The sequence below is a fragment of the Giraffa tippelskirchi genome, chromosome 11 (assembly GCF_054371585.1).
Source record: "Giraffa tippelskirchi isolate mGirTip1 chromosome 11, T2T-mGirTip1v1.2.pri, whole genome shotgun sequence".
Taxonomy (NCBI): domain Eukaryota; kingdom Metazoa; phylum Chordata; class Mammalia; order Artiodactyla; family Giraffidae; genus Giraffa; species Giraffa tippelskirchi.
Genome location: NC_137285.1, coordinates 76,447,770 through 76,472,543, shown reverse-complemented (window position 1 = coordinate 76,472,543; position 24,774 = coordinate 76,447,770). Strand labels below are relative to the sequence as shown.

The following is a 24,774-nucleotide window of genomic DNA, read 5'->3' as shown; positions in this document are numbered from 1 at the left end:
TGTTTCCACTCATTCGTCTCACGATGTATGACCTGTCTTTTGCTTTTGTAATGAGGTCTTTCCCACAGTAGATATCTTTGATTTTGCAAAGTCCACTGTATTCTCTGGGTTTTTTTTGTGGACTGCCTTTTAGTTTTGTGTGTGAAGACTCAAAGCACGTGTCCGGTTTCTGCTCATTGTTCTTCTAGATTTGTGACAAGTTTTCATGGAAAGTTTGTCTAGGGATAACTGGAAGTGAACTCGGTGTAAGGTGTCAAGTCTCCATCTCCATTCATGTCATCCCCTGCAGTTTCCAATTCCCTGTTCCTGAGTGGTTTTGGAGATCTTGTGGGAAGGTTGGTTGCATTGGAGTTTGCCTTTCCACCTTGATTCGATTCACACTGTTCTGCCCTCAGGGACACTGTCAAGGGGGAGTGAGGAGCAGCCTGCACTTCCAGCAGTGACCACACGGTGGGGCGAGTGCTGCTCTCCCCTCTGGGAGCCCCAGGCCACAGGCATCCCAGTGAGGAGCCAGCTCTGTGCTCAGCTGAAAGGAGTTAGTCTCTCAGGAGCCTCGGAGCCCTTGCCTTTGGATCACCCAGGGTGGGCATTTACTGGGACAGAAAAAATTGCCCTGAATTCCATGGACGGAAGAGCCTGGCTGTGTAGAGTTGGTGAGTTGCCGTGAATCAGACACAACTGAGGACACAAAAATTCAATAGATTAAAACACATTTTGGGGGTGGGGGGGAGTGAAAGTGGGTGATGTGGGTTTTTTTGTCTTATATAATAGCCAAGGGAAATCTAGTTTAAACCTAAATTCACATAGATGGGAAAGGTATAGCTCTCCGTCACCCTATTTAAAAAAAAAAAAAAAACTACTAAACTTTTCTGAAAGTTTATTTAGTAGCTTCCTTGAGCAGTTTATTGTGGAGCATTTTTTTTTTCTGTGACAGTGGCCTCATTAAAAATTATGGTTTGCCTTTAGTGGATAATTTTGTTCATTGGTTTCTTAGAGAACCTTGGTAATCTTTGAGTTTCCTGGGGAGTATGGTCACATGACCTGGCCCTGGCCAATCGGTGCGTTCCACCTCCCTGGCCACTGTGATTGGCTCCGGGCTGGGGCAGTGCCCAATCGGGGCCCAGGGCCGGGCCTCACGTTGGAAGCCAGGGGAAGACGAGCTCTCGTCCTGCTGGGGTAGGGGAAGGGGTGGGGCCGGGGGAGGTCAGGCTCCAGCAGTGGGAGGGGCTTGAGGTCCGCCTGCGGCAGTTGGTGACGTTCCTGCTCCCCTCAGGGCAGAGCCGCCGGCCTGAGAATGAGGGCGCTGCTGAGCCCAGGGGCTGGGATGGCCCGTTGCTGCTGTGGTCCCAGAGCTCCACCCGAGACCTGAGGGAAGCCGTCTGCCCGTGAGTCCTCTCCCGCTTGTCTGTCAGCTTGTTTGAAGCATGCTGGGTTTTCTGCCCAGCTGGCTAAGGGGAGTCCCTGGAAATGCAAGGGTGTGGGTTTTGGCAGACTTCAGGGAAGACATGCCAGATGAGCCTGGGAGACTCCAGCTTAAGCTGGATTCAGGAGATATCTCTTCGGGCCAGCTAGTAATTGTAGGATAAGCCTAATGAGTCTTCACAGGATGAAGAGAGTAACGTGCCAAGGTAGCAATTGATGTCCTCATTCGAGAGGATGAAGCTGGTGCTCAGAGAAGGGGGGAACTTGGCCACAGCAAGGAGGTGTGCACCCAGACAGAACCCCCCAGATCCGGCCATTGGAGCTCAGGGAGGCCACTGGTGTGGCTTGTCCCTGTGGCAGGGCCCGAGGCAGGCAGCCCACCCTGATTCCTGCGGGGGCCTGACTTGGGAAGTGCCATCTGGTAGCTTTGAGACTCACCAAACCAAATTGCACTGGAGAGAGGAGGGACACCTTCCTTCATCCACCCCCCACCCCCGCCGGATTCCCACATACCCTGACCCCTTTCTCTCGATTTCGGAGCCATTTCCAGAGTCCCGCTCATATGACCTCATTTGAAGTGCACTGTGGACGGGCTGCCATCTGCAGCTGCTACCACAGCAGCCAAGGGCTTTAGCTCCCGACTACCTCCCTTCCTTTGGAACTTGGGGGCCCTCTACTCCCCGCTTGCACACCACAGACCTTTGCTGAGGATTGTGGGGACCCTCACTCAGTTTGCAGCACGTTGTAGCCATCCCTGTCCTCCCTTGAAACTCAGCTTGTGAGCTCCTTTGGAGCAGCGTGGCCCACCTGGCTGCAACGGAAGAGACACAGCTGACAGTGAAACAACAGCTTAGATCTGAGAGCCGGAAAGCTCTGTCAAAAGGGACCTCCCTCTTCACACCGTAGAGGCTGTAGGAGCCGCCAGGCTTTCGGAACCAGTGCTGGGGCCAAAATGACTCCACAGCTGTTTTCCTTCCTGGGGAGGGTTCTGGCTCGAGCGGGAATGGCTCAAGTCTGCTAAGGTTCTGAAAGCCCACTGTGTGCAGATTCACGGTACACAGAGAGGAAAAGGTGGAGTCCTAGCCTGGAGGTGGTCACAGCTCACGGATGAGCCAGGCAGGCAGGCAGGCAGGGCATGAGAACACCTGAGCTGCCTTCATGAGTGAATGGTGTGGGGGCAGAGGAAGAGAAGCCGGTCTGCTCCCTCGTGTGGTGCCCAGGGCAGGTTGTCCCCAGAGGAAACCCTTACGACGGTGAGGACTATCACTGCTGTTTCCCAAGGGGTTCCGTCGGTGCGTGTCTTCCCCGGAGCGGTCAGGCCGTCTCTCAAGTACACTGGCCATGGGCATTGCCTCTCCTTGGAACTTCCCATGTGTTTCTCTTTTTTATGGAACAGTGATTTTCTAGAGTGGTTCTGGGCCACAAGGATGTTGGGTCATTTTCTAGCCTTCTGTCATGAAGAACGCTTTCCTGGGCATGGGGGTGGTTTGTTGTTCCAGCTCCCTTTCTTGGCTTCTTTTGGGAGCTGGTGCAACAAGAGGAGCTCAGCCTCTGCCTTCTGGCTGAGATGTCACCCTTCAAACAGCAATGCCTGCCTGGAGATAATGATGGCAGTTGCCAAAAGGGCTTCGTTTGGCACATGGTATCTTGAAAGGACGTACACCGTCCTTTCAGCTATCAAAGGCTAGTTCAAATGACATAAAAATGAGAACTCTCCAATGGAGTCTTACAGTAGGTGGAGAGTCCGAAAAACACTCCTTCAGTCATTTCGCTGAGAGTCATTGATTGGGGACACCAAGAATATAGGAAGGAATGCAGAAAGAAAAGATGAAATTGTGTTCAGGATCGGGGGGAGGGATGAACAGGGCGTGCTTGCCTTGAATCCAGGCTTTGTTGGGGGGTGGGGCATAAAGATGGAACGGGTCTGAAACTACAAAGTGGTGATGGTAACACAGTATCACCAGAGTTACACAACAGTGTTCCCAGATTGCAACAATGATGAAACAGTTTACTAATCCCAACTTAACCAACAAAAATCCAGGAAACCATACAAAAAATAAAACATCACCAGAAAGGTGGAAACAAACCACATGCAAAGCAGTTCAGGGGAAAGGAACTCCATGTCCCCTGGGGGCAGACCGAGTTGCCGGCATCCACGGTGAGCAGACAGGGATGGAGGCTGCAGAGCCGACCGCTCCCCTGGACGTGGTGTTTCCGGTAAGGGCTCTGGGTCTCTGTCCAGAGCGGGGGCTCTTTCTCCCTGCAGGGCTGGGTGAGTCATCGTGGGCGTCTGGGTGTTGCGCGGGAGCCAGGGCAGGCTCTCCCTGCCGAGGCGGTGACTCTTCCTCTGCCTCGGGTTCTCTTGCTAAAGCCCGAGCAGGTAGAGGTGCACGTGGAGGTGGAGGTTCTCGCTGAGGGGGTGGGACATCAGTGCCTGGGGCTGGGGGTCCTGCAGGCACGGAGATCCGATCTGCCCGGTGTGCTGGCCAGTACCCAGCTGGCCTGGTGTCTCTGCGAGGGCAAGTCTCGCTTCTCCATCTGCCCTCGGTGGATCCCTGGGTCCTGCACCTGGAGCCACCACCTGTGTGGGGACAGGTCTGGGAAGTGGAGCCTGGTTCCAGTTGGAGGCCAGTGCTAGAGCTGGGGGAGAAGCAAAGTTTGCCCACAGGCCAGCCTTGGCATGTGCGTACCCCGGGACAGAAACCTTCCAAGAGGTTCCCAAAGAATACCCAGCGTCAGATGTCTTTTGGGACTGAAGTGTGCAAGATGGGGGGCGGGGGGTGTGAGGCCAGCGCTTGCTGCAGGCCCAGCAGCAGCTTTCGAGGACTCGTCCCTGTGTAGCTCAGCACCCCTCCCCACACACTCCCGTGCACCAGCCCCAGCGTCCTCACCTCTGTGCTGTGGCGTGCTGGGCTCCAGGTCCTCCTGGTGCCTCAGAGGCCGGGGTTCTCTGGACTCTGGGTCGGAGCCGGGTGTGCTGAGCTCCGTGGAAGCCTCAGACTGGGCCGCCGGCTGTATCCTGGGCGGTGTCTCGGCAGCAGGCCTTCCCCACCTCCGCGTCTCCCCCGGTGGGGCTGATGCCTCCGTGGGCACGCTGACCTGGAGCCTGCACTGGGCCTCACGGGCGGGCGGGTGGTGCTCCGACCCCTCCCTCTGGGAGCTGGATGGGGTGTCCCCGTCCTCGGCCTCATCACGTGGGAAGCTCTGCAACGACAGTGACCGTCAGCCAGCCATGCTGGGAGTTTTCCGAGCTGGGCCTGGCCAGTGGAGCCGCTGCTTCTGCCTGCTCGAACTTCTCTTCCCAGAAGGGTCAGAGACGTGTGTCTGCTCAGATCCCCACCCGGGAGGAAAGAGACCCATCTGAGGGTGTGAGGTCAGCCTGGCCGGTCGGCGCTGCCCACACTCTCCCCATCCCGCCCAGCCTGCTCTCCCCTGGGGTGTGGGCACAACTTGTCCACAGGCTTCTGACCCCACATCCGCCTGGGCTTCCTTGAGGGAGACACAGCCCGAGAAACCCGCATCCCCACACACAGGCAAAGGACCCGGTGTTTCCGGGTGGCATGGGAGAGGTGGCCTGGCCCGGCCTGGGGCTCCCCGTGTTACCTTTCTGTTTCTCCGGGCAAAGGGCCAGAGGCCTCTCGGGGGTGTCCTGAGCCAACGTCGACAGGGTGCCCACGCACACTGCCTGTGAGCTCTCCTGAGGCCCCGGCCTCTGGGCAGGGGCAAACAGCAGAACATCTTGGCAGCAAGTGATCTGGCTGGGGGCTCCTCTCCGCTCTGGAGGCCTGGATACCCGGATTGCGGGTTCTGTTGGGTTCTGTTGCCGGCAGGTGACATCATTTCCTGGGGTTCGTGCTGAGGTCCCTTCCTCAAAACTTCCCAAGGGAATCTCTGGGTTTCTGACTGCTCGACCACCCCCCTTAGGCCATGTGCAGGCACAATGACACCCACACGGCCCAGCCCACAGCCCTGGGGAGGCCTGGGTTCAGCCAGGGCCTGAGCTCCGAGGACCATGCTGCTCTCAGACCAGGCTCCTTCTTCTCATAAGTGGTGTGGCCCTGGACAAGCATATGCCCCTCAGGGTTGCCCCAGTCTCTCCATCTGCAGAGTGGGGGTCATTCTCCCATCTGCTTCCTAGGTCTGTCGGCCTACGAGCAGCTCCATGCCTTTCCACCTGGGGCCGATATCACGTGGAGCTCGTGCGCTGAGACTTCAGAAAGAAAGATTCCATCCAGGGCTGACACAGCACAGAATGGGGCAGAACGAGGCCTGGATGCGCCGTGGAACCCAGGAAAAGGCACTCCCCCTCCTGACTGTTTTGAGACCCCGCATCCAAGTTGGAGGACCGAAAGGAAGACTCGAAGGTCTCCCTCTCTTATAGAAAAGAGTAGCCAACTTTCTGGTCCTCTGTTTCCATTGAGATTCTGTTCAAGGGTCCCAGCTCGGCTTCTGCGGGTGGCTGAGCTTCTAATGGCTCCCTGCGTTCTTGTCTTTTCCTCTCCAAACCTTCCGTCCTTTTCCCCCTTCTGGGGTGGAAGGGCGCTGTCATTGCTTCTACCTTCGAGACAGATTGAGGAATAGTCTGGACCATCGACTCCTTTCCTCTCTTTGGTTCCGTGTCTCTCTCTGGCTGTGTCCCTCTCTTTTCCTTTCTCAATTCCGTCTGTGTCTTCCTCTTTCTCTCTCGTGTGTGGATGGATGGATGGATGCTAGGGATGCACATGTATATGATTAGATGAGGGTTATGTTTTAGGGATAGGTTAGAGGGAGAGAAAGGCTTTAGGTCAGAGTTGGTCATGGGGGAAGGGTCAAGGGTGGTGGTGGTGTTTCTTGGAATCTGAGTGCTGTGCATTCTTCGTCTCTTTCCATATGAACCCCTTCTCAGATACACCACTTGCAAGGAGTCTCTCGTGTTCCGTTTCCTATCTTTTGCATTTGTGAATGCTTAGCCTCTCTGTTGTGAATAGGTTCCATTGGATGGAAACCCAGTGGTGTACTTCGTTTACCTCTTTCCCTTACTTGAAGAGACCCATTTCGACCTCCGCCCAGCAAATGGCAAGGAGACTCTGATGTTAAGGAGCCTTTGACCTACGCTTCTTTCTAGCTATCTCATGACATCAGTCTTTAGGGTGAGGTTTTTCCCCGATATTGAGGTGGTATGAGATCAAACCCAATAGCGTTCTTCAGATGTAGCTGTCTGGTTTTCCCATGGACATTGATTGAAGAGGCTTTCTTGTTCCCATTTGGATATTCTCACCGTCTGTGTCAGAGATGAGTTGACCATGGATGCTGGGGTTTGTTTCTGGACCCTCAACTTTATTCCATCGATCTGGATCTGTGTGTGTTGTTGTATTCCCAATAGCATACTGTCCTGCTGCTGCTGCTGCGGCTAAGTCACTTCAGTCGTGTCTGACTCTGCAAGACCCCATGGCCTGCAGCCTACCAGGCTCCTCCGTCCAGGACATTTTCCAGGCAAGAGTACTGGAGTGGGTCGCCATTGCCTTCTCCGATACTCTCCTGAGGATCCTAGTTTGGTCGTCTAATTTCCTTTCACACAACCTTGGATGTCCGTATCGGGGCTTTTTCGTCGGATTGTATTGACAATGTAGGCTCTTTTCTGTTTCCGTACCCCTTTTGCAATTCTTTGTTCGGTGCGAAAATGCATTGGCATTTTGGGAGGAATAGCATGGAAGCTGTGGATTGCCATGTGGGGCTGTGACATGATTTTCCCAGTAGGAATTCTTTCAAGCCCTGAGCACAGCTTCTCTTTCCAGTGATTGGTGTGGGCTTGATCTTCCTCCTTCCATCTCTCGCCGTTTTGTGAGAACAGGTCCATCCTTCCCTTCTGGGGTAGATGGACTCGTGGATATCACTTCAGTGAATGGCATTGTCAGTGGGGGTGATAATTCCCTTCTCATTGGAAGACTTTGCTGTGAGTATTAGAAATGCAAGTGACTTCTCTTCCCCTTCCTCCCTGTCCATGTCTCAGAGCCACCGGGAAACAGAGGCCTCATCCACGGTCACACAGGCCTGAGGGGGTGCAACTAGACTGTTGTTTCTTCAGGCCCTCAGTGCTGGACATCATCCGGGATACTCTGTGTGTGTCTTCCTCCGTCTGGTGTCCCTTCAGACCTTTCCCTAGTTTTCACAGGCTTGTTGTGTTGGCGTTCTTTGTCTGTTTGGAGACACATCCTTGATAAGCTTTGTGTTTCCACTCATTCGTCTCGCGATGTATGACCTGTCTTTTGCTTTTGTAATGAGGTCTTTCCCACAGTAGATATCTTTGATTTTGCAAAGTCCACTGTATTCTCTGGGTTTTTTTTGTGGACTGCCTTTTAGTTTTGTGTGTGAAGACTCAAAGCACGTGTCCGGTTTCTGCTCATTGTTCTTCTAGATTTGTGACAAGTTTTCATGGAAAGTTTGTCTAGGGATAACTGGAAGTGAACTCGGTGTAAGGTGTCAAGTCTCCATCTCCATTCATGTCATCCCCTGCAGTTTCCAATTCCCTGTTCCTGAGTGGTTTTGGAGATCTTGTGGGAAGGTTGGTTGCATTGGAGTTTGCATTTCCACCTTGATTCGATTCACACTGTTCTGCCCTCAGGGACACTGTCAAGGGGGAGTGAGGAGCAGCCTGCACTTCCAGCAGTGACCACACGGTGGGGCGAGTGCTGCTCTCCCCTCTGGGAGCCCCAGGCCACAGGCATCCCAGTGAGGAGCCAGCTCTGTGCTCAGCTGAAAGGAGTTAGTCTCTCAGGAGCCTCGGAGCCCTTGCCTTTGGATCACCCAGGGTGGGCATTTACTGGGACAGAAAAAATTGCCCTGAATTCCATGGACGGAAGAGCCTGGCTGTGTAGAGTTGGTGAGTTGCCGTGAATCAGACACAACTGAGGACACAAAAATTCAATAGATTAAAACACATTTTGGGGGTGGGGGGGAGTGAAAGTGGGTGATGTGGGTTTTTTTGTCTTATATAATAGCCAAGGGAAATCTAGTTTAAACCTAAATTCACATAGATGGGAAAGGTATAGCTCTCCGTCACCCTATTTAAAAAAAAAAAAAAACTACTAAACTTTTCTGAAAGTTTATTTAGTAGCTTCCTTGAGCAGTTTATTGTGGAGCATTTTTTTTTTCTGTGACATTGGCCTCATTAAAAATTATGGTTTGCCTTTAGTGGATAATTTTGTTCATTGGTTTCTTAGAGAACCTTGGTAATCTTTGAGTTTCCTGGGGAGTATGGTCACATGACCTGGCCCTGGCCAATCGGTGCGTTCCACCTCCCTGGCCACTGTGATTGGCTCCGGGCTGGGGCAGTGCCCAATCGGGGCCCAGGGCCGGGCCTCACGTTGGAAGCCAGGGGAAGACGAGCTCTCGTCCTGCTGGGGTAGGGGAAGGGGTGGGGCCGGGGGAGGTCAGGCTCCAGCAGTGGGAGGGGCTTGAGGTCCGCCTGCGGCAGTTGGTGACGTTCCTGCTCCCCTCAGGGCAGAGCCGCCGGCCTGAGAATGAGGGCGCTGCTGAGCCCAGGGGCTGGGATGGCCCGTTGCTGCTGTGGTCCCAGAGCTCCACCCGAGACCTGAGGGAAGCCGTCTGCCCGTGAGTCCTCTCCCGCTTGTCTGTCAGCTTGTTTGAAGCATGCTGGGTTTTCTGCCCAGCTGGCTAAGGGGAGTCCCTGGAAATGCAAGGGTGTGGGTTTTGGCAGACTTCAGGGAAGACATGCCAGATGAGCCTGGGAGACTCCAGCTTAAGCTGGATTCAGGAGATATCTCTTCGGGCCAGCTAGTAATTGTAGGATAAGCCTAATGAGTCTTCACAGGATGAAGAGAGTAACGTGCCAAGGTAGCAATTGATGTCCTCATTCGAGAGGATGAAGCTGGTGCTCAGAGAAGGGGGGAACTTGGCCACAGCAAGGAGGTGTGCACCCAGACAGAACCCCCCAGATCCGGCCATTGGAGCTCAGGGAGGCCACTGGTGTGGCTTGTCCCTGTGGCAGGGCCCGAGGCAGGCAGCCCACCCTGATTCCTGCGGGGGCCTGACTTGGGAAGTGCCATCTGGTAGCTTTGAGACTCACCAAACCAAATTGCACTGGAGAGAGGAGGGACACCTTCCTTCATCCACCCCCCACCCCCGCCGGATTCCCACATACCCTGACCCCTTTCTCTCGATTTCGGAGCCATTTCCAGAGTCCCGCTCATATGACCTCATTTGAAGTGCACTGTGGACGGGCTGCCATCTGCAGCTGCTACCACAGCAGCCAAGGGCTTTAGCTCCCGACTACCTCCCTTCCTTTGGAACTTGGGGGCCCTCTACTCCCCGCTTGCACACCACAGACCTTTGCTGAGGATTGTGGGGACCCTCACTCAGTTTGCAGCACGTTGTAGCCATCCCTGTCCTCCCTTGAAACTCAGCTTGTGAGCTCCTTTGGAGCAGCGTGGCCCACCTGGCTGCAACGGAAGAGACACAGCTGACAGTGAAACAACAGCTTAGATCTGAGAGCCGGAAAGCTCTGTCAAAAGGGACCTCCCTCTTCACACCGTAGAGGCTGTAGGAGCCGCCAGGCTTTCGGAACCAGTGCTGGGGCCAAAATGACTCCACAGCTGTTTTCCTTCCTGGGGAGGGTTCTGGCTCGAGCGGGAATGGCTCAAGTCTGCTAAGGTTCTGAAAGCCCACTGTGTGCAGATTCACGGTACACAGAGAGGAAAAGGTGGAGTCCTAGCCTGGAGGTGGTCACAGCTCACGGATGAGCCAGGCAGGCAGGCAGGCAGGGCATGAGAACACCTGAGCTGCCTTCATGAGTGAATGGTGTGGGGGCAGAGGAAGAGAAGCCGGTCTGCTCCCTCGTGTGGTGCCCAGGGCAGGTTGTCCCCAGAGGAAACCCTTACGACGGTGAGGACTATCACTGCTGTTTCCCAAGGGGTTCCGTCGGTGCGTGTCTTCCCCGGAGCGGTCAGGCCGTCTCTCAAGTACACTGGCCATGGGCATTGCCTCTCCTTGGAACTTCCCATGTGTTTCTCTTTTTTATGGAACAGTGATTTTCTAGAGTGGTTCTGGGCCACAAGGATGTTGGGTCATTTTCTAGCCTTCTGTCATGAAGAACGCTTTCCTGGGCATGGGGGTGGTTTGTTGTTCCAGCTCCCTTTCTTGGCTTCTTTTGGGAGCTGGTGCAACAAGAGGAGCTCAGCCTCTGCCTTCTGGCTGAGATGTCACCCTTCAAACAGCAATGCCTGCCTGGAGATAATGATGGCAGTTGCCAAAAGGGCTTCGTTTGGCACATGGTATCTTGAAAGGACGTACACCGTCCTTTCAGCTATCAAAGGCTAGTTCAAATGACATAAAAATGAGAACTCTCCAATGGAGTCTTACAGTAGGTGGAGAGTCCGAAAAACACTCCTTCAGTCATTTCGCTGAGAGTCATTGATTGGGGACACCAAGAATATAGGAAGGAATGCAGAAAGAAAAGATGAAATTGTGTTCAGGATCGGGGGGAGGGATGAACAGGGCGTGCTTGCCTTGAATCCAGGCTTTGTTGGGGGGTGGGGCATAAAGATGGAACGGGTCTGAAACTACAAAGTGGTGATGGTAACACAGTATCACCAGAGTTACACAACAGTGTTCCCAGATTGCAACAATGATGAAACAGTTTACTAATCCCAACTTAACCAACAAAAATCCAGGAAACCATACAAAAAATAAAACATCACCAGAAAGGTGGAAACAAACCACATGCAAAGCAGTTCAGGGGAAAGGAACTCCATGTCCCCTGGGGGCAGACCGAGTTGCCGGCATCCACGGTGAGCAGACAGGGATGGAGGCTGCAGAGCCGACCGCTCCCCTGGACGTGGTGTTTCCGGTAAGGGCTCTGGGTCTCTGTCCAGAGCGGGGGCTCTTTCTCCCTGCAGGGCTGGGTGAGTCATCGTGGGCGTCTGGGTGTTGCGCGGGAGCCAGGGCAGGCTCTCCCTGCCGAGGCGGTGACTCTTCCTCTGCCTCGGGTTCTCTTGCTAAAGCCCGAGCAGGTAGAGGTGCACGTGGAGGTGGAGGTTCTCGCTGAGGGGGTGGGACATCAGTGCCTGGGGCTGGGGGTCCTGCAGGCACGGAGATCCGATCTGCCCGGTGTGCTGGCCAGTACCCAGCTGGCCTGGTGTCTCTGCGAGGGCAAGTCTCGCTTCTCCATCTGCCCTCGGTGGATCCCTGGGTCCTGCACCTGGAGCCACCACCTGTGTGGGGACAGGTCTGGGAAGTGGAGCCTGGTTCCAGTTGGAGGCCAGTGCTAGAGCTGGGGGAGAAGCAAAGTTTGCCCACAGGCCAGCCTTGGCATGTGCGTACCCCGGGACAGAAACCTTCCAAGAGGTTCCCAAAGAATACCCAGCGTCAGATGTCTTTTGGGACTGAAGTGTGCAAGATGGGGGGCGGGGGGTGTGAGGCCAGCGCTTGCTGCAGGCCCAGCAGCAGCTTTCGAGGACTCGTCCCTGTGTAGCTCAGCACCCCTCCCCACACACTCCCGTGCACCAGCCCCAGCGTCCTCACCTCTGTGCTGTGGCGTGCTGGGCTCCAGGTCCTCCTGGTGCCTCAGAGGCCGGGGTTCTCTGGACTCTGGGTCGGAGCCGGGTGTGCTGAGCTCCGTGGAAGCCTCAGACTGGGCCGCCGGCTGTATCCTGGGCGGTGTCTCGGCAGCAGGCCTTCCCCACCTCCGCGTCTCCCCCGGTGGGGCTGATGCCTCCGTGGGCACGCTGACCTGGAGCCTGCACTGGGCCTCACGGGCGGGCGGGTGGTGCTCCGACCCCTCCCTCTGGGAGCTGGATGGGGTGTCCCCGTCCTCGGCCTCATCACGTGGGAAGCTCTGCAACGACAGTGACCGTCAGCCAGCCATGCTGGGAGTTTTCCGAGCTGGGCCTGGCCAGTGGAGCCGCTGCTTCTGCCTGCTCGAACTTCTCTTCCCAGAAGGGTCAGAGACGTGTGTCTGCTCAGATCCCCACCCGGGAGGAAAGAGACCCATCTGAGGGTGTGAGGTCAGCCTGGCCGGTCGGCGCTGCCCACACTCTCCCCATCCCGCCCAGCCTGCTCTCCCCTGGGGTGTGGGCACAACTTGTCCACAGGCTTCTGACCCCACATCCGCCTGGGCTTCCTTGAGGGAGACACAGCCCGAGAAACCCGCATCCCCACACACAGGCAAAGGACCCGGTGTTTCCGGGTGGCATGGGAGAGGTGGCCTGGCCCGGCCTGGGGCTCCCCGTGTTACCTTTCTGTTTCTCCGGGCAAAGGGCCAGAGGCCTCTCGGGGGTGTCCTGAGCCAACGTCGACAGGGTGCCCACGCACACTGCCTGTGAGCTCTCCTGAGGCCCCGGCCTCTGGGCAGGGGCAAACAGCAGAACATCTTGGCAGCAAGTGATCTGGCTGGGGGCTCCTCTCCGCTCTGGAGGCCTGGATACCCGGATTGCGGGTTCTGTTGGGTTCTGTTGCCGGCAGGTGACATCATTTCCTGGGGTTCGTGCTGAGGTCCCTTCCTCAAAACTTCCCAAGGGAATCTCTGGGTTTCTGACTGCTCGACCACCCCCCTTAGGCCATGTGCAGGCACAATGACACCCACACGGCCCAGCCCACAGCCCTGGGGAGGCCTGGGTTCAGCCAGGGCCTGAGCTCCGAGGACCATGCTGCTCTCAGACCAGGCTCCTTCTTCTCATAAGTGGTGTGGCCCTGGACAAGCATATGCCCCTCAGGGTTGCCCCAGTCTCTCCATCTGCAGAGTGGGGGTCATTCTCCCATCTGCTTCCTAGGTCTGTCGGCCTACGAGCAGCTCCATGCCTTTCCACCTGGGGCCGATATCACGTGGAGCTCGTGCGCTGAGACTTCAGAAAGAAAGATTCCATCCAGGGCTGACACAGCACAGAATGGGGCAGAACGAGGCCTGGATGCGCCGTGGAACCCAGGAAAAGGCACTCCCCCTCCTGACTGTTTTGAGACCCCGCATCCAAGTTGGAGGACCGAAAGGAAGACTCGAAGGTCTCCCTCTCTTATAGAAAAGAGTAGCCAACTTTCTGGTCCTCTGTTTCCATTGAGATTCTGTTCAAGGGTCCCAGCTCGGCTTCTGCGGGTGGCTGAGCTTCTAATGGCTCCCTGCGTTCTTGTCTTTTCCTCTCCAAACCTTCCGTCCTTTTCCCCCTTCTGGGGTGGAAGGGCGCTGTCATTGCTTCTACCTTCGAGACAGATTGAGGAATAGTCTGGACCATCGACTCCTTTCCTCTCTTTGGTTCCGTGTCTCTCTCTGGCTGTGTCCCTCTCTTTTCCTTTCTCAATTCCGTCTGTGTCTTCCTCTTTCTCTCTCGTGTGTGGATGGATGGATGGATGCTAGGGATGCACATGTATATGATTAGATGAGGGTTATGTTTTAGGGATAGGTTAGAGGGAGAGAAAGGCTTTAGGTCAGAGTTGGTCATGGGGGAAGGGTCAAGGGTGGTGGTGGTGTTTCTTGGAATCTGAGTGCTGTGCATTCTTCGTCTCTTTCCATATGAACCCCTTCTCAGATACACCACTTGCAAGGAGTCTCTCGTGTTCCGTTTCCTATCTTTTGCATTTGTGAATGCTTAGCCTCTCTGTTGTGAATAGGTTCCATTGGATGGAAACCCAGTGGTGTACTTCGTTTACCTCTTTCCCTTACTTGAAGAGACCCATTTCGACCTCCGCCCAGCAAATGGCAAGGAGACTCTGATGTTAAGGAGCCTTTGACCTACGCTTCTTTCTAGCTATCTCATGACATCAGTCTTTAGGGTGAGGTTTTTCCCCGATATTGAGGTGGTATGAGATCAAACCCAATAGCGTTCTTCAGATGTAGCTGTCTGGTTTTCCCATGGACATTGATTGAAGAGGCTTTCTTGTTCCCATTTGGATATTCTCACCGTCTGTGTCAGAGATGAGTTGACCATGGATGCTGGGGTTTGTTTCTGGACCCTCAACTTTATTCCATCGATCTGGATCTGTGTGTGTTGTTGTATTCCCAATAGCATACTGTCCTGCTGCTGCTGCTGCGGCTAAGTCACTTCAGTCGTGTCTGACTCTGCAAGACCCCATGGCCTGTAGCCTACCAGGCTCCTCCGTCCAGGACATTTTCCAGGCAAGAGTACTGGAATGGGTCGCCATTGCCTTCTCCGATACTCTCCTGAGGATCCTAGTTTGGTCGTCTAATTTCCTTTCACACAACCTTGGATGTCCGTATCGGGGCTTTTTCGTCGGATTGTATTGACAATGTAGGCTCTTTTCTGTTTCCGTACCCCTTTTGCAATTCTTTGTTCGGTGCGAAAATGCATTGGCATTTTGGGAGGAATAGCATGGAAGCTGTGGATTGCCATGTGGGGCTGTGACATGATTTTCCCAGTAGGAATTCTTTCAAGCCCTGAGCACAGCTTCTCTTTCCAGTGATTGGTGTGGGCTTGATCTTCCTCCTTCCATCTCTCGCCGTTTTGTGAGAACAGGTCCATCCTTCCCTTCTGGGGTAGATGGACTCGTGGATATCACTTCAGTGAATGGCATTGTCAGTGGGGGTGATAATTCCCTTCTCATTGGAAGACTTTGCTGTGAGTATTAGAAATGCAAGTGACTTCTCTTCCCCTTCCTCCCTGTCCATGTCTCAGAGCCACCGGGAAACAGAGGCCTCATCCACGGTCACACAGGCCTGAGGGGGTGCAACTAGACTGTTGTTTCTTCAGGCCCTCAGTGCTGGACATCATCCGGGATACTCTGTGTGTGTCTTCCTCCGTCTGGTGTCCCTTCAGACCTTTCCCTAGTTTTCACAGGCTTGTTGTGTTGGCGTTCTTTGTCTGTTTGGAGACACATCCTTGATAAGCTTTGTGTTTCCACTCATTCGTCTCGCGATGTATGACCTGTCTTTTGCTTTTGTAATGAGGTCTTTCCCACAGTAGATATCTTTGATTTTGCAAAGTCCACTGTATTCTCTGGGTTTTTTTTGTGGACTGCCTTTTAGTTTTGTGTGTGAAGACTCAAAGCACGTGTCCGGTTTCTGCTCATTGTTCTTCTAGATTTGTGACAAGTTTTCATGGAAAGTTTGTCTAGGGATAACTGGAAGTGAACTCGGTGTAAGGTGTCAAGTCTCCATCTCCATTCATGTCATCCCCTGCAGTTTCCAATTCCCTGTTCCTGAGTGGTTTTGGAGATCTTGTGGGAAGGTTGGTTGCATTGGAGTTTGCCTTTCCACCTTGATTCGATTCACACTGTTCTGCCCTCAGGGACACTGTCAAGGGGGAGTGAGGAGCAGCCTGCACTTCCAGCAGTGACCACACGGTGGGGCGAGTGCTGCTCTCCCCTCTGGGAGCCCCAGGCCACAGGCATCCCAGTGAGGAGCCAGCTCTGTGCTCAGCTGAAAGGAGTTAGTCTCTCAGGAGCCTCGGAGCCCTTGCCTTTGGATCACCCAGGGTGGGCATTTACTGGGACAGAAAAAATTGCCCTGAATTCCATGGACGGAAGAGCCTGGCTGTGTAGAGTTGGTGAGTTGCCGTGAATCAGACACAACTGAGGACACAAAAATTCAATAGATTAAAACACATTTTGGGGGTGGGGGGGAGTGAAAGTGGGTGATGTGGGTTTTTTTGTCTTATATAATAGCCAAGGGAAATCTAGTTTAAACCTAAATTCACATAGATGGGAAAGGTATAGCTCTCCGTCACCCTATTTAAAAAAAAAAAAAAACTACTAAACTTTTCTGAAAGTTTATTTAGTAGCTTCCTTGAGCAGTTTATTGTGGAGCATTTTTTTTTTCTGTGACATTGGCCTCATTAAAAATTATGGTTTGCCTTTAGTGGATAATTTTGTTCATTGGTTTCTTAGAGAACCTTGGTAATCTTTGAGTTTCCTGGGGAGTATGGTCACATGACCTGGCCCTGGCCAATCGGTGCGTTCCACCTCCCTGGCCACTGTGATTGGCTCCGGGCTGGGGCAGTGCCCAATCGGGGCCCAGGGCCGGGCCTCACGTTGGAAGCCAGGGGAAGACGAGCTCTCGTCCTGCTGGGGTAGGGGAAGGGGTGGGGCCGGGGGAGGTCAGGCTCCAGCAGTGGGAGGGGCTTGAGGTCCGCCTGCGGCAGTTGGTGACGTTCCTGCTCCCCTCAGGGCAGAGCCGCCGGCCTGAGAATGAGGGCGCTGCTGAGCCCAGGGGCTGGGATGGCCCGTTGCTGCTGTGGTCCCAGAGCTCCACCCGAGACCTGAGGGAAGCCGTCTGCCCGTGAGTCCTCTCCCGCTTGTCTGTCAGCTTGTTTGAAGCATGCTGGGTTTTCTGCCCAGCTGGCTAAGGGGAGTCCCTGGAAATGCAAGGGTGTGGGTTTTGGCAGACTTCAGGGAAGACATGCCAGATGAGCCTGGGAGACTCCAGCTTAAGCTGGATTCAGGAGATATCTCTTCGGGCCAGCTAGTAATTGTAGGATAAGCCTAATGAGTCTTCACAGGATGAAGAGAGTAACGTGCCAAGGTAGCAATTGATGTCCTCATTCGAGAGGATGAAGCTGGTGCTCAGAGAAGGGGGGAACTTGGCCACAGCAAGGAGGTGTGCACCCAGACAGAACCCCCCAGATCCGGCCATTGGAGCTCAGGGAGGCCACTGGTGTGGCTTGTCCCTGTGGCAGGGCCCGAGGCAGGCAGCCCACCCTGATTCCTGCGGGGGCCTGACTTGGGAAGTGCCATCTGGTAGCTTTGAGACTCACCAAACCAAATTGCACTGGAGAGAGGAGGGACACCTTCCTTCATCCACCCCCCACCCCCGCCGGATTCCCACATACCCTGACCCCTTTCTCTCGATTTCGGAGCCATTTCCAGAGTCCCGCTCATATGACCTCATTTGAAGTGCACTGTGGACGGGCTGCCATCTGCAGCTGCTACCACAGCAGCCAAGGGCTTTAGCTCCCGACTACCTCCCTTCCTTTGGAACTTGGGGGCCCTCTACTCCCCGCTTGCACACCACAGACCTTTGCTGAGGATTGTGGGGACCCTCACTCAGTTTGCAGCACGTTGTAGCCATCCCTGTCCTCCCTTGAAACTCAGCTTGTGAGCTCCTTTGGAGCAGCGTGGCCCACCTGGCTGCAACGGAAGAGACACAGCTGACAGTGAAACAACAGCTTAGATCTGAGAGCCGGAAAGCTCTGTCAAAAGGGACCTCCCTCTTCACACCGTAGAGGCTGTAGGAGCCGCCAGGCTTTCGGAACCAGTGCTGGGGCCAAAATGACTCCACAGCTGTTTTCCTTCCTGGGGAGGGTTCTGGCTCGAGCGGGAATGGCTCAAGTCTGCTAAGGTTCTGAAAGCCCACTGTGTGCAGATTCACGGTACACAGAGAGGAAAAGGTGGAGTCCTAGCCTGGAGGTGGTCACAGCTCACGGATGAGCCAGGCAGGCAGGCAGGCAGGGCATGAGAACACCTGAGCTGCCTTCATGAGTGAATGGTGTGGGGGCAGAGGAAGAGAAGCCGGTCTGCTCCCTCGTGTGGTGCCCAGGGCAGGTTGTCCCCAGAGGAAACCCTTACGACGGTGAGGACTATCACTGCTGTTTCCCAAGGGGTTCCGTCGGTGCGTGTCTTCCCCGGAGCGGTCAGGCCGTCTCTCAAGTACACTGGCCATGGGCATTGCCTCTCCTTGGAACTTCCCATGTGTTTCTCTTTTTTATGGAACAGTGATTTTCTAGAGTGGTTCTGGGCCACAAGGATGTTGGGTCATTTTCTAGCCTTCTGTCATGAAGAACGCTTTCCTGGGCATGGGGGTGGTTTGTTGTTCCAGCTCCCTTTCTTGGCTTCTTTTGGGAGCTGGTGCAACAAGAGGAGCTCAGCCTCTGCCTTCTGGCTGAGATGTCACCCTTCAAACAGCAATGCCTGCCTGGAGATAATGATGGCAGTTGCCAAAAGGGCTTCGTTTGGCACATGGTATCTTGAAAGGACGTACACCGTCCTTTCAGCTATCAAAGGCTAGTTCAAATGACATAAAAATGAGAACTCTCCAATGGAGTCTTACAGTAGGTGGAGAGTCCGAAAAACACTCCTTCAGTCATTTCGCTGAGAGTCATTGATTGGGGACACCAAGAATATAGGAAGGAATGCAGAAAGAAAAGATGAAATTGTGTTCAGGATCGGGGGGAGGGATGAACAGGGCGTGCTTGCCTTGAATCCAGGCTTTGTTGGGGGGTGGGGCATAAAGATGGAACGGGTCTGAAACTACAAAGTGGTGATGGTAACACAGTATCACCAGAGTTACACAACAGTGTTCCCAGATTGCAACAATGATGAAACAGTTTACTAATCCCAACTTAACCAACAAAAATCCAGGAAACCATACAAAAAATAAAACATCACCAGAAAGGTGGAAACAAACCACATGCAAAGCAGTTCAGGGGAAAGGAACTCCATGTCCCCTGGGGGCAGACCGAGTTGCCGGCATCCACGGTGAGCAGACAGGGATGGAGGCTGCAGAGCCGACCGCTCCCCTGGACGTGGTGTTTCCGGTAAGGGCTCTGGGTCTCTGTCCAGAGCGGGGGCTCTTTCTCCCTGCAGGGCTGGGTGAGTCATCGTGGGCGTCTGGGTGTTGCGCGGGAGCCAGGGCAGGCTCTCCCTGCCGAGGCGGTGACTCTTCCTCTGCCTCGGGTTCTCTTGCTAAAGCCCGAGCAGGTAGAGGTGCACGTGGAGGTGGAGGTTCTCGCTGAGGGGGTGGGACATCAGTGCCTGGGGCTGGGGGTCCTGCAGGCACGGAGATCCGATCTGCCCGGTGTGCTGGCCAGTACCCAGCTGGCCTGGTGTCTCTGCGAGGGCAAGTCTCGCTTCTCCATCTGCCCTCGGTGGATCCCTGGGTCCTGCACCTGGAGCCACCACCTGTGTGGGGACAGGTCTGGGAAGTGGAGCCTGGTTCCAGTTGGAGGCCAGTGCTAGAGCTGGGGGAGAAGCAAAGTTTGCCCACAGGCCAGCCTTGGCATGTGCGTACCCCGGGACAGAAACCTTCCAAGAGGTTCCCAAAGAATACCCAGCGTCAGATGTCTTTTGGGACTGAAGTGTGCAAGATGGGGGGCGGGGGGTGTGAGGCCAGCGCTTGCTGCAGGCCCAGCAGCAGCTTTCGAGGACTCGTCCCTGTGTAGCTCAGCACCCCTCCCCACACACTCCCGTGCACCAGCCCCAGCGTCCTCACCTCTGTGCTGTGGCGTGCTGGGCTCCAGGTCCTCCTGGTGCCTCAGAGGCCGGGGTTCTCTGGACTCTGGGTCGGAGCCGGGTGTGCTGAGCTCCGTGGAAGCCTCAGACTGGGCCGCCGGCTGTATCCTGGGCGGTGTCTCGGCAGCAGGCCTTCCCCACCTCCGCGTCTCCCCCAGTGGGGCTGATGCCTCCGTGGGCACGCTGACCTGGAGCCTGCACTGGGCCTCACGGGCGGGCGGGTGGTGCTCCGACCCCTCCCTCTGGGAGCTGGATGGGGTGTCCCCGTCCTCGGCCTCATCACGTGGGAAGCTCTGCAACGACAGTGACCGTCAGCCAGCCATGCTGGGAGTTTTCCGAGCTGGGCCTGGCCAGTGGAGCCGCTGCTTCTGCCTGCTCGAACTTCTCTTCCCAGAAGGGTCAGAGACGTGTGTCTGCTCAGATCCCCACCCGGGAGGAAAGAGACCCATCTGAGGGTGTGAGGTCAGCCTGGCCGGTCGGCGCTGCCCACACTCTCCCCATCCCGCCCAGCCTGCTCTCCCCTGGGGTGTGGGCACAACTTGTCCACAGGCTTCTGACCCCACATCCGCCTGGGCTTCCTTGAGGGAGACACAGCCCGAGAAACCCGCATCCCCACACACAGGCAAAGGACCCGGTGTTTCCGGGTGGCATGGGAGAGGTGGCCTGGCCCGGCCTGGGGCTCCCCGTGTTACCTTTCTGTTTCTCCGGGCAAAGGGCCAGAGGCCTCTCGGGGGTGTCCTGAGCCAACGTCGACAGGGTGCCCACGCACACTGCCTGTGAGCTCTCCTGAGGCCCCGGCCTCTGGGCAGGGGCAAACAGCAGAACATCTTGGCAGCAAGTGATCTGGCTGGGGGCTCCTCTCCGCTCTGGAGGCCTGGATACCCGGATTGCGGGTTCTGTTGGGTTCTGTTGCCGGCAGGTGACATCATTTCCTGGGGTTCGTGCTGAGGTCCCTTCCTCAAAACTTCCCAAGGGAATCTCTGGGTTTCTGACTGCTCGACCACCCCCCTTAGGCCATGTGCAGGCACAATGACACCCACACGGCCCAGCCCACAGCCCTGGGGAGGCCTGGGTTCAGCCAGGGCCTGAGCTCCGAGGACCATGCTGCTCTCAGACCAGGCTCCTTCTTCTCATAAGTGGTGTGGCCCTGGACAAGCATATGCCCCTCAGGGTTGCCCCAGTCTCTCCATCTGCAGAGTGGGGGTCATTCTCCCATCTGCTTCCTAGGTCTGTCGGCCTACGAGCAGCTCCATGCCTTTCCACCTGGGGCCGATATCACGTGGAGCTCGTGCGCTGAGACTTCAGAAAGAAAGATTCCATCCAGGGCTGACACAGCACAGAATGGGGCAGAACGAGGCCTGGATGCGCCGTGGAACCCAGGAAAAGGCACTCCCCCTCCTGACTGTTTTGAGACCCCGCATCCAAGTTGGAGGACCGAAAGGAAGACTCGAAGGTCTCCCTCTCTTATAGAAAAGAGTAGCCAACTTTCTGGTCCTCTGTTTCCATTGAGATTCTGTTCAAGGGTCCCAGCTCGGCTTCTGCGGGTGGCTGAGCTTCTAATGGCTCCCTGCGTTCTTGTCTTTTCCTCTCCAAACCTTCCGTCCTTTTCCCCCTTCTGGGGTGGAAGGGCGCTGTCATTGCTTCTACCTTCGAGACAGATTGAGGAATAGTCTGGACCATCGACTCCTTTCCTCTCTTTGGTTCCGTGTCTCTCTCTGGCTGTGTCCCTCTCTTTTCCTTTCTCAATTCCGTCTGTGTCTTCCTCTTTCTCTCTCGTGTGTGGATGGATGGATGGATGCTAGGGATGCACATGTATATGATTAGATGAGGGTTATGTTTTAGGGATAGGTTAGAGGGAGAGAAAGGCTTTAGGTCAGAGTTGGTCATGGGGGAAGGGTCAAGGGTGGTGGTGGTGTTTCTTGGAATCTGAGTGCTGTGCATTCTTCGTCTCTTTCCATATGAACCCCTTCTCAGATACACCACTTGCAAGGAGTCTCTCGTGTTCCGTTTCCTATCTTTTGCATTTGTGAATGCTTAGCCTCTCTGTTGTGAATAGGTTCCATTGGATGGAAACCCAGTGGTGTACTTCGTTTACCTCTTTCCCTTACTTGAAGAGACCCATTTCGACCTCCGCCCAGCAAATGGCAAGGAGACTCTGATGTTAAGGAGCCTTTGACCTACGCTTCTTTCTAGCTATCTCATGACATCAGTCTTTAGGGTGAGGTTTTTCCCCGATATTGAGGTGGTATGAGATCAAACCCAATAGCGTTCTTCAGATGTAGCTGTCTGGTTTTCCCATGGACATTGATTGAAGAGGCTTTCTTGTTCCCATTTGGATATTCTCACCGTCTGTGTCAGAGATGAGTTGACCATGGATGCTGGGGTTTGTTTCTGGACCCTCAACTTTATTCCATCGATCTGGATCTGTGTGTGTTGTTGTATTCCCAATAGCATACTGTCCTGCTGCTGCTGCTGCGGCTAAGTCACTTCAGTCGTGTCTGACTCTGCAAGACCCCATGGCCTGTAGCCTACCAGGCTCCTCCGTCCAGGACATTTTCCAGGCAAGAGTACTGGAATGGGTCGCCATTGCCTTCTCCGATACTCTCCTGAGGATCCTAGTTTGGTCGTCTAATTTCCTTTCACACAACCTTGGATGTCCGTATCGGGGCTTTTTCGTCGGATTGTATTGACAATGTAGGCTCTTTTCTGTTTCCGTACCCCTTTTGCAATTCTTTGTTCGGTGCGAAAATGCATTGGCATTTTGGGAGGAATAGCATGGAAGCTGTGGATTGCCATGTGGGGCTGTGACATGATTTTCCCAGTAGGAATTCTTTCAAGCCCTGAGCACAGCTTCTCTTTCCAGTGATTGGTGTGGGCTTGATCTTCCTCCTTCCATCTCTCGCCGTTTTGTGAGAACAGGTCCATCCTTCCCTTCTGGGGTAGATGGACTCGTGGATATCACTTCAGTGAATGGCATTGTCAGTGGGGGTGATAATTCCCTTCTCATTGGAAGACTTTGCTGTGAGTATTAGAAATGCAAGTGACTTCTCTTCCCCTTCCTCCCTGTCCATGTCTCAGAGCCACCGGGAAACAGAGGCCTCATCCACGGTCACACAGGCCTGAGGGGGTGCAACTAGACTGTTGTTTCTTCAGGCCCTCAGTGCTGGACATCATCCGGGATACTCTGTGTGTGTCTTCCTCCGTCTGGTGTCCCTTCAGACCTTTCCCTAGTTTTCACAGGCTTGTTGTGTTGGCGTTCTTTGTCTGTTTGGAGACACATCCTTGATAAGCTTTGTGTTTCCACTCATTCGTCTCGCGATGTATGACCTGTCTTTTGCTTTTGTAATGAGGTCTTTCCCACAGTAGATATCTTTGATTTTGCAAAGTCCACTGTATTCTCTGGGTTTTTTTTGTGGACTGCCTTTTAGTTTTGTGTGTGAAGACTCAAAGCACGTGTCCGGTTTCTGCTCATTGTTCTTCTAGATTTGTGACAAGTTTTCATGGAAAGTTTGTCTAGGGATAACTGGAAGTGAACTCGGTGTAAGGTGTCAAGTCTCCATCTCCATTCATGTCATCCCCTGCAGTTTCCAATTCCCTGTTCCTGAGTGGTTTTGGAGATCTTGTGGGAAGGTTGGTTGCATTGGAGTTTGCATTTCCACCTTGATTCGATTCACACTGTTCTGCCCTCAGGGACACTGTCAAGGGGGAGTGAGGAGCAGCCTGCACTTCCAGCAGTGACCACACGGTGGGGCGAGTGCTGCTCTCCCCTCTGGGAGCCCCAGGCCACAGGCATCCCAGTGAGGAGCCAGCTCTGTGCTCAGCTGAAAGGAGTTAGTCTCTCAGGAGCCTCGGAGCCCTTGCCTTTGGATCACCCAGGGTGGGCATTTACTGGGACAGAAAAAATTGCCCTGAATTCCATGGACGGAAGAGCCTGGCTGTGTAGAGTTGGTGAGTTGCCGTGAATCAGACACAACTGAGGACACAAAAATTCAATAGATTAAAACACATTTTGGGGGTGGGGGGGAGTGAAAGTGGGTGATGTGGGTTTTTTTGTCTTATATAATAGCCAAGGGAAATCTAGTTTAAACCTAAATTCACATAGATGGGAAAGGTATAGCTCTCCGTCACCCTATTTAAAAAAAAAAAAACCTACTAAACTTTTCTGAAAGTTTATTTAGTAGCTTCCTTGAGCAGTTTATTGTGGAGCATTTTTTTTTTCTGTGACATTGGCCTCATTAAAAATTATGGTTTGCCTTTAGTGGATAATTTTGTTCATTGGTTTCTTAGAGAACCTTGGTAATCTTTGAGTTTCCTGGGGAGTATGGTCACATGACCTGGCCCTGGCCAATCGGTGCGTTCCACCTCCCTGGCCACTGTGATTGGCTCCGGGCTGGGGCAGTGCCCAATCGGGGCCCAGGGCCGGGCCTCACGTTGGAAGCCAGGGGAAGACGAGCTCTCGTCCTGCTGGGGTAGGGGAAGGGGTGGGGCCGGGGGAGGTCAGGCTCCAGCAGTGGGAGGGGCTTGAGGTCCGCCTGCGGCAGTTGGTGACGTTCCTGCTCCCCTCAGGGCAGAGCCGCCGGCCTGAGAATGAGGGCGCTGCTGAGCCCAGGGGCTGGGATGGCCCGTTGCTGCTGTGGTCCCAGAGCTCCACCCGAGACCTGAGGGAAGCCGTCTGCCCGTGAGTCCTCTCCCGCTTGTCTGTCAGCTTGTTTGAAGCATGCTGGGTTTTCTGCCCAGCTGGCTAAGGGGAGTCCCTGGAAATGCAAGGGTGTGGGTTTTGGCAGACTTCAGGGAAGACATGCCAGATGAGCCTGGGAGACTCCAGCTTAAGCTGGATTCAGGAGATATCTCTTCGGGCCAGCTAGTAATTGTAGGATAAGCCTAATGAGTCTTCACAGGATGAAGAGAGTAACGTGCCAAGGTAGCAATTGATGTCCTCATTCGAGAGGATGAAGCTGGTGCTCAGAGAAGGGGGGAACTTGGCCACAGCAAGGAGGTGTGCACCCAGACAGAACCCCCCAGATCCGGCCATTGGAGCTCAGGGAGGCCACTGGTGTGGCTTGTCCCTGTGGCAGGGCCCGAGGCAGGCAGCCCACCCTGATTCCTGCGGGGGCCTGACTTGGGAAGTGCCATCTGGTAGCTTTGAGACTCACCAAACCAAATTGCACTGGAGAGAGGAGGGACACC

At 54.6% G+C, this 24,774-nt stretch overlaps 3 protein-coding genes and 1 long non-coding RNA gene across 7 annotated transcripts in view; 1 reads left to right on the top strand and 3 right to left on the bottom strand.

The window, feature by feature from the left end:
- Window positions 1–1,828: 1,828 nt before the first annotated feature.
- Window positions 1,829–24,774, top strand: part of LOC145527622 (uncharacterized) — a 39,751-nt gene continuing 16,805 nt past the window's right edge. Inside the window, exons 1-9 of one of the 2 annotated variants that reach the window (XR_014069787.1) lie at window positions 1,829–5,786; window positions 8,024–8,281; window positions 8,901–9,012; window positions 13,188–13,413; window positions 15,651–15,908; window positions 16,528–16,639; window positions 20,815–21,040; window positions 23,278–23,535; window positions 24,154–24,265. This is a non-coding gene — a long non-coding RNA (uncharacterized LOC145527622). Of the gene's footprint in view, window positions 5,787–8,023; window positions 8,282–8,900; window positions 9,013–10,186; window positions 13,414–15,650; window positions 15,909–16,527; window positions 18,739–20,814; window positions 21,041–23,277; window positions 23,536–24,153; window positions 24,266–24,774 lie in introns of those variants that run through there. The other variant, XR_014069786.1, reaches the window with a different exon arrangement.
- LOC145527492 (uncharacterized) lies at window positions 3,410–5,436 on the bottom strand. 2 transcript variants are annotated; one of them, XM_081545566.1, is made up of 3 exons: window positions 5,026–5,436; window positions 4,314–4,626; window positions 3,410–4,062 (listed from the first exon to the last, which is right to left on the bottom strand). In XM_081545566.1, the coding sequence occupies exons 1-3, from the start codon at window positions 5,434–5,436 to the stop codon at window positions 3,788–3,790; spliced, it is 999 nt and encodes a 332-aa protein (XP_081401692.1). In that variant the 3' UTR covers window positions 3,410–3,787. The 2 variants fall into 2 exon arrangements, with proteins under 2 accessions (XP_081401692.1, XP_081401691.1); XM_081545565.1 differs by having other exon boundaries at window positions 3,410–4,003.
- Window positions 11,037–13,063, bottom strand: LOC145527490 (uncharacterized). 2 transcript variants are annotated; one of them, XM_081545562.1, is made up of 3 exons: window positions 12,653–13,063; window positions 11,941–12,253; window positions 11,037–11,689 (listed from the first exon to the last, which is right to left on the bottom strand). In XM_081545562.1, the coding sequence occupies exons 1-3, from the start codon at window positions 13,061–13,063 to the stop codon at window positions 11,415–11,417; spliced, it is 999 nt and encodes a 332-aa protein (XP_081401688.1). In that variant the 3' UTR covers window positions 11,037–11,414. The 2 variants fall into 2 exon arrangements, with proteins under 2 accessions (XP_081401688.1, XP_081401687.1); XM_081545561.1 differs by having other exon boundaries at window positions 11,037–11,630.
- On the bottom strand, window positions 18,664–20,465 carry LOC145527604 (uncharacterized). The gene is made up of 3 exons (XM_081545724.1): window positions 20,280–20,465; window positions 19,568–19,880; window positions 18,664–19,316 (listed from the first exon to the last, which is right to left on the bottom strand). Exons 1-3 carry the CDS (start codon window positions 20,412–20,414, stop codon window positions 19,042–19,044), a joined length of 723 nt encoding a protein of 240 aa, XP_081401850.1. The 5' UTR covers window positions 20,415–20,465; the 3' UTR covers window positions 18,664–19,041.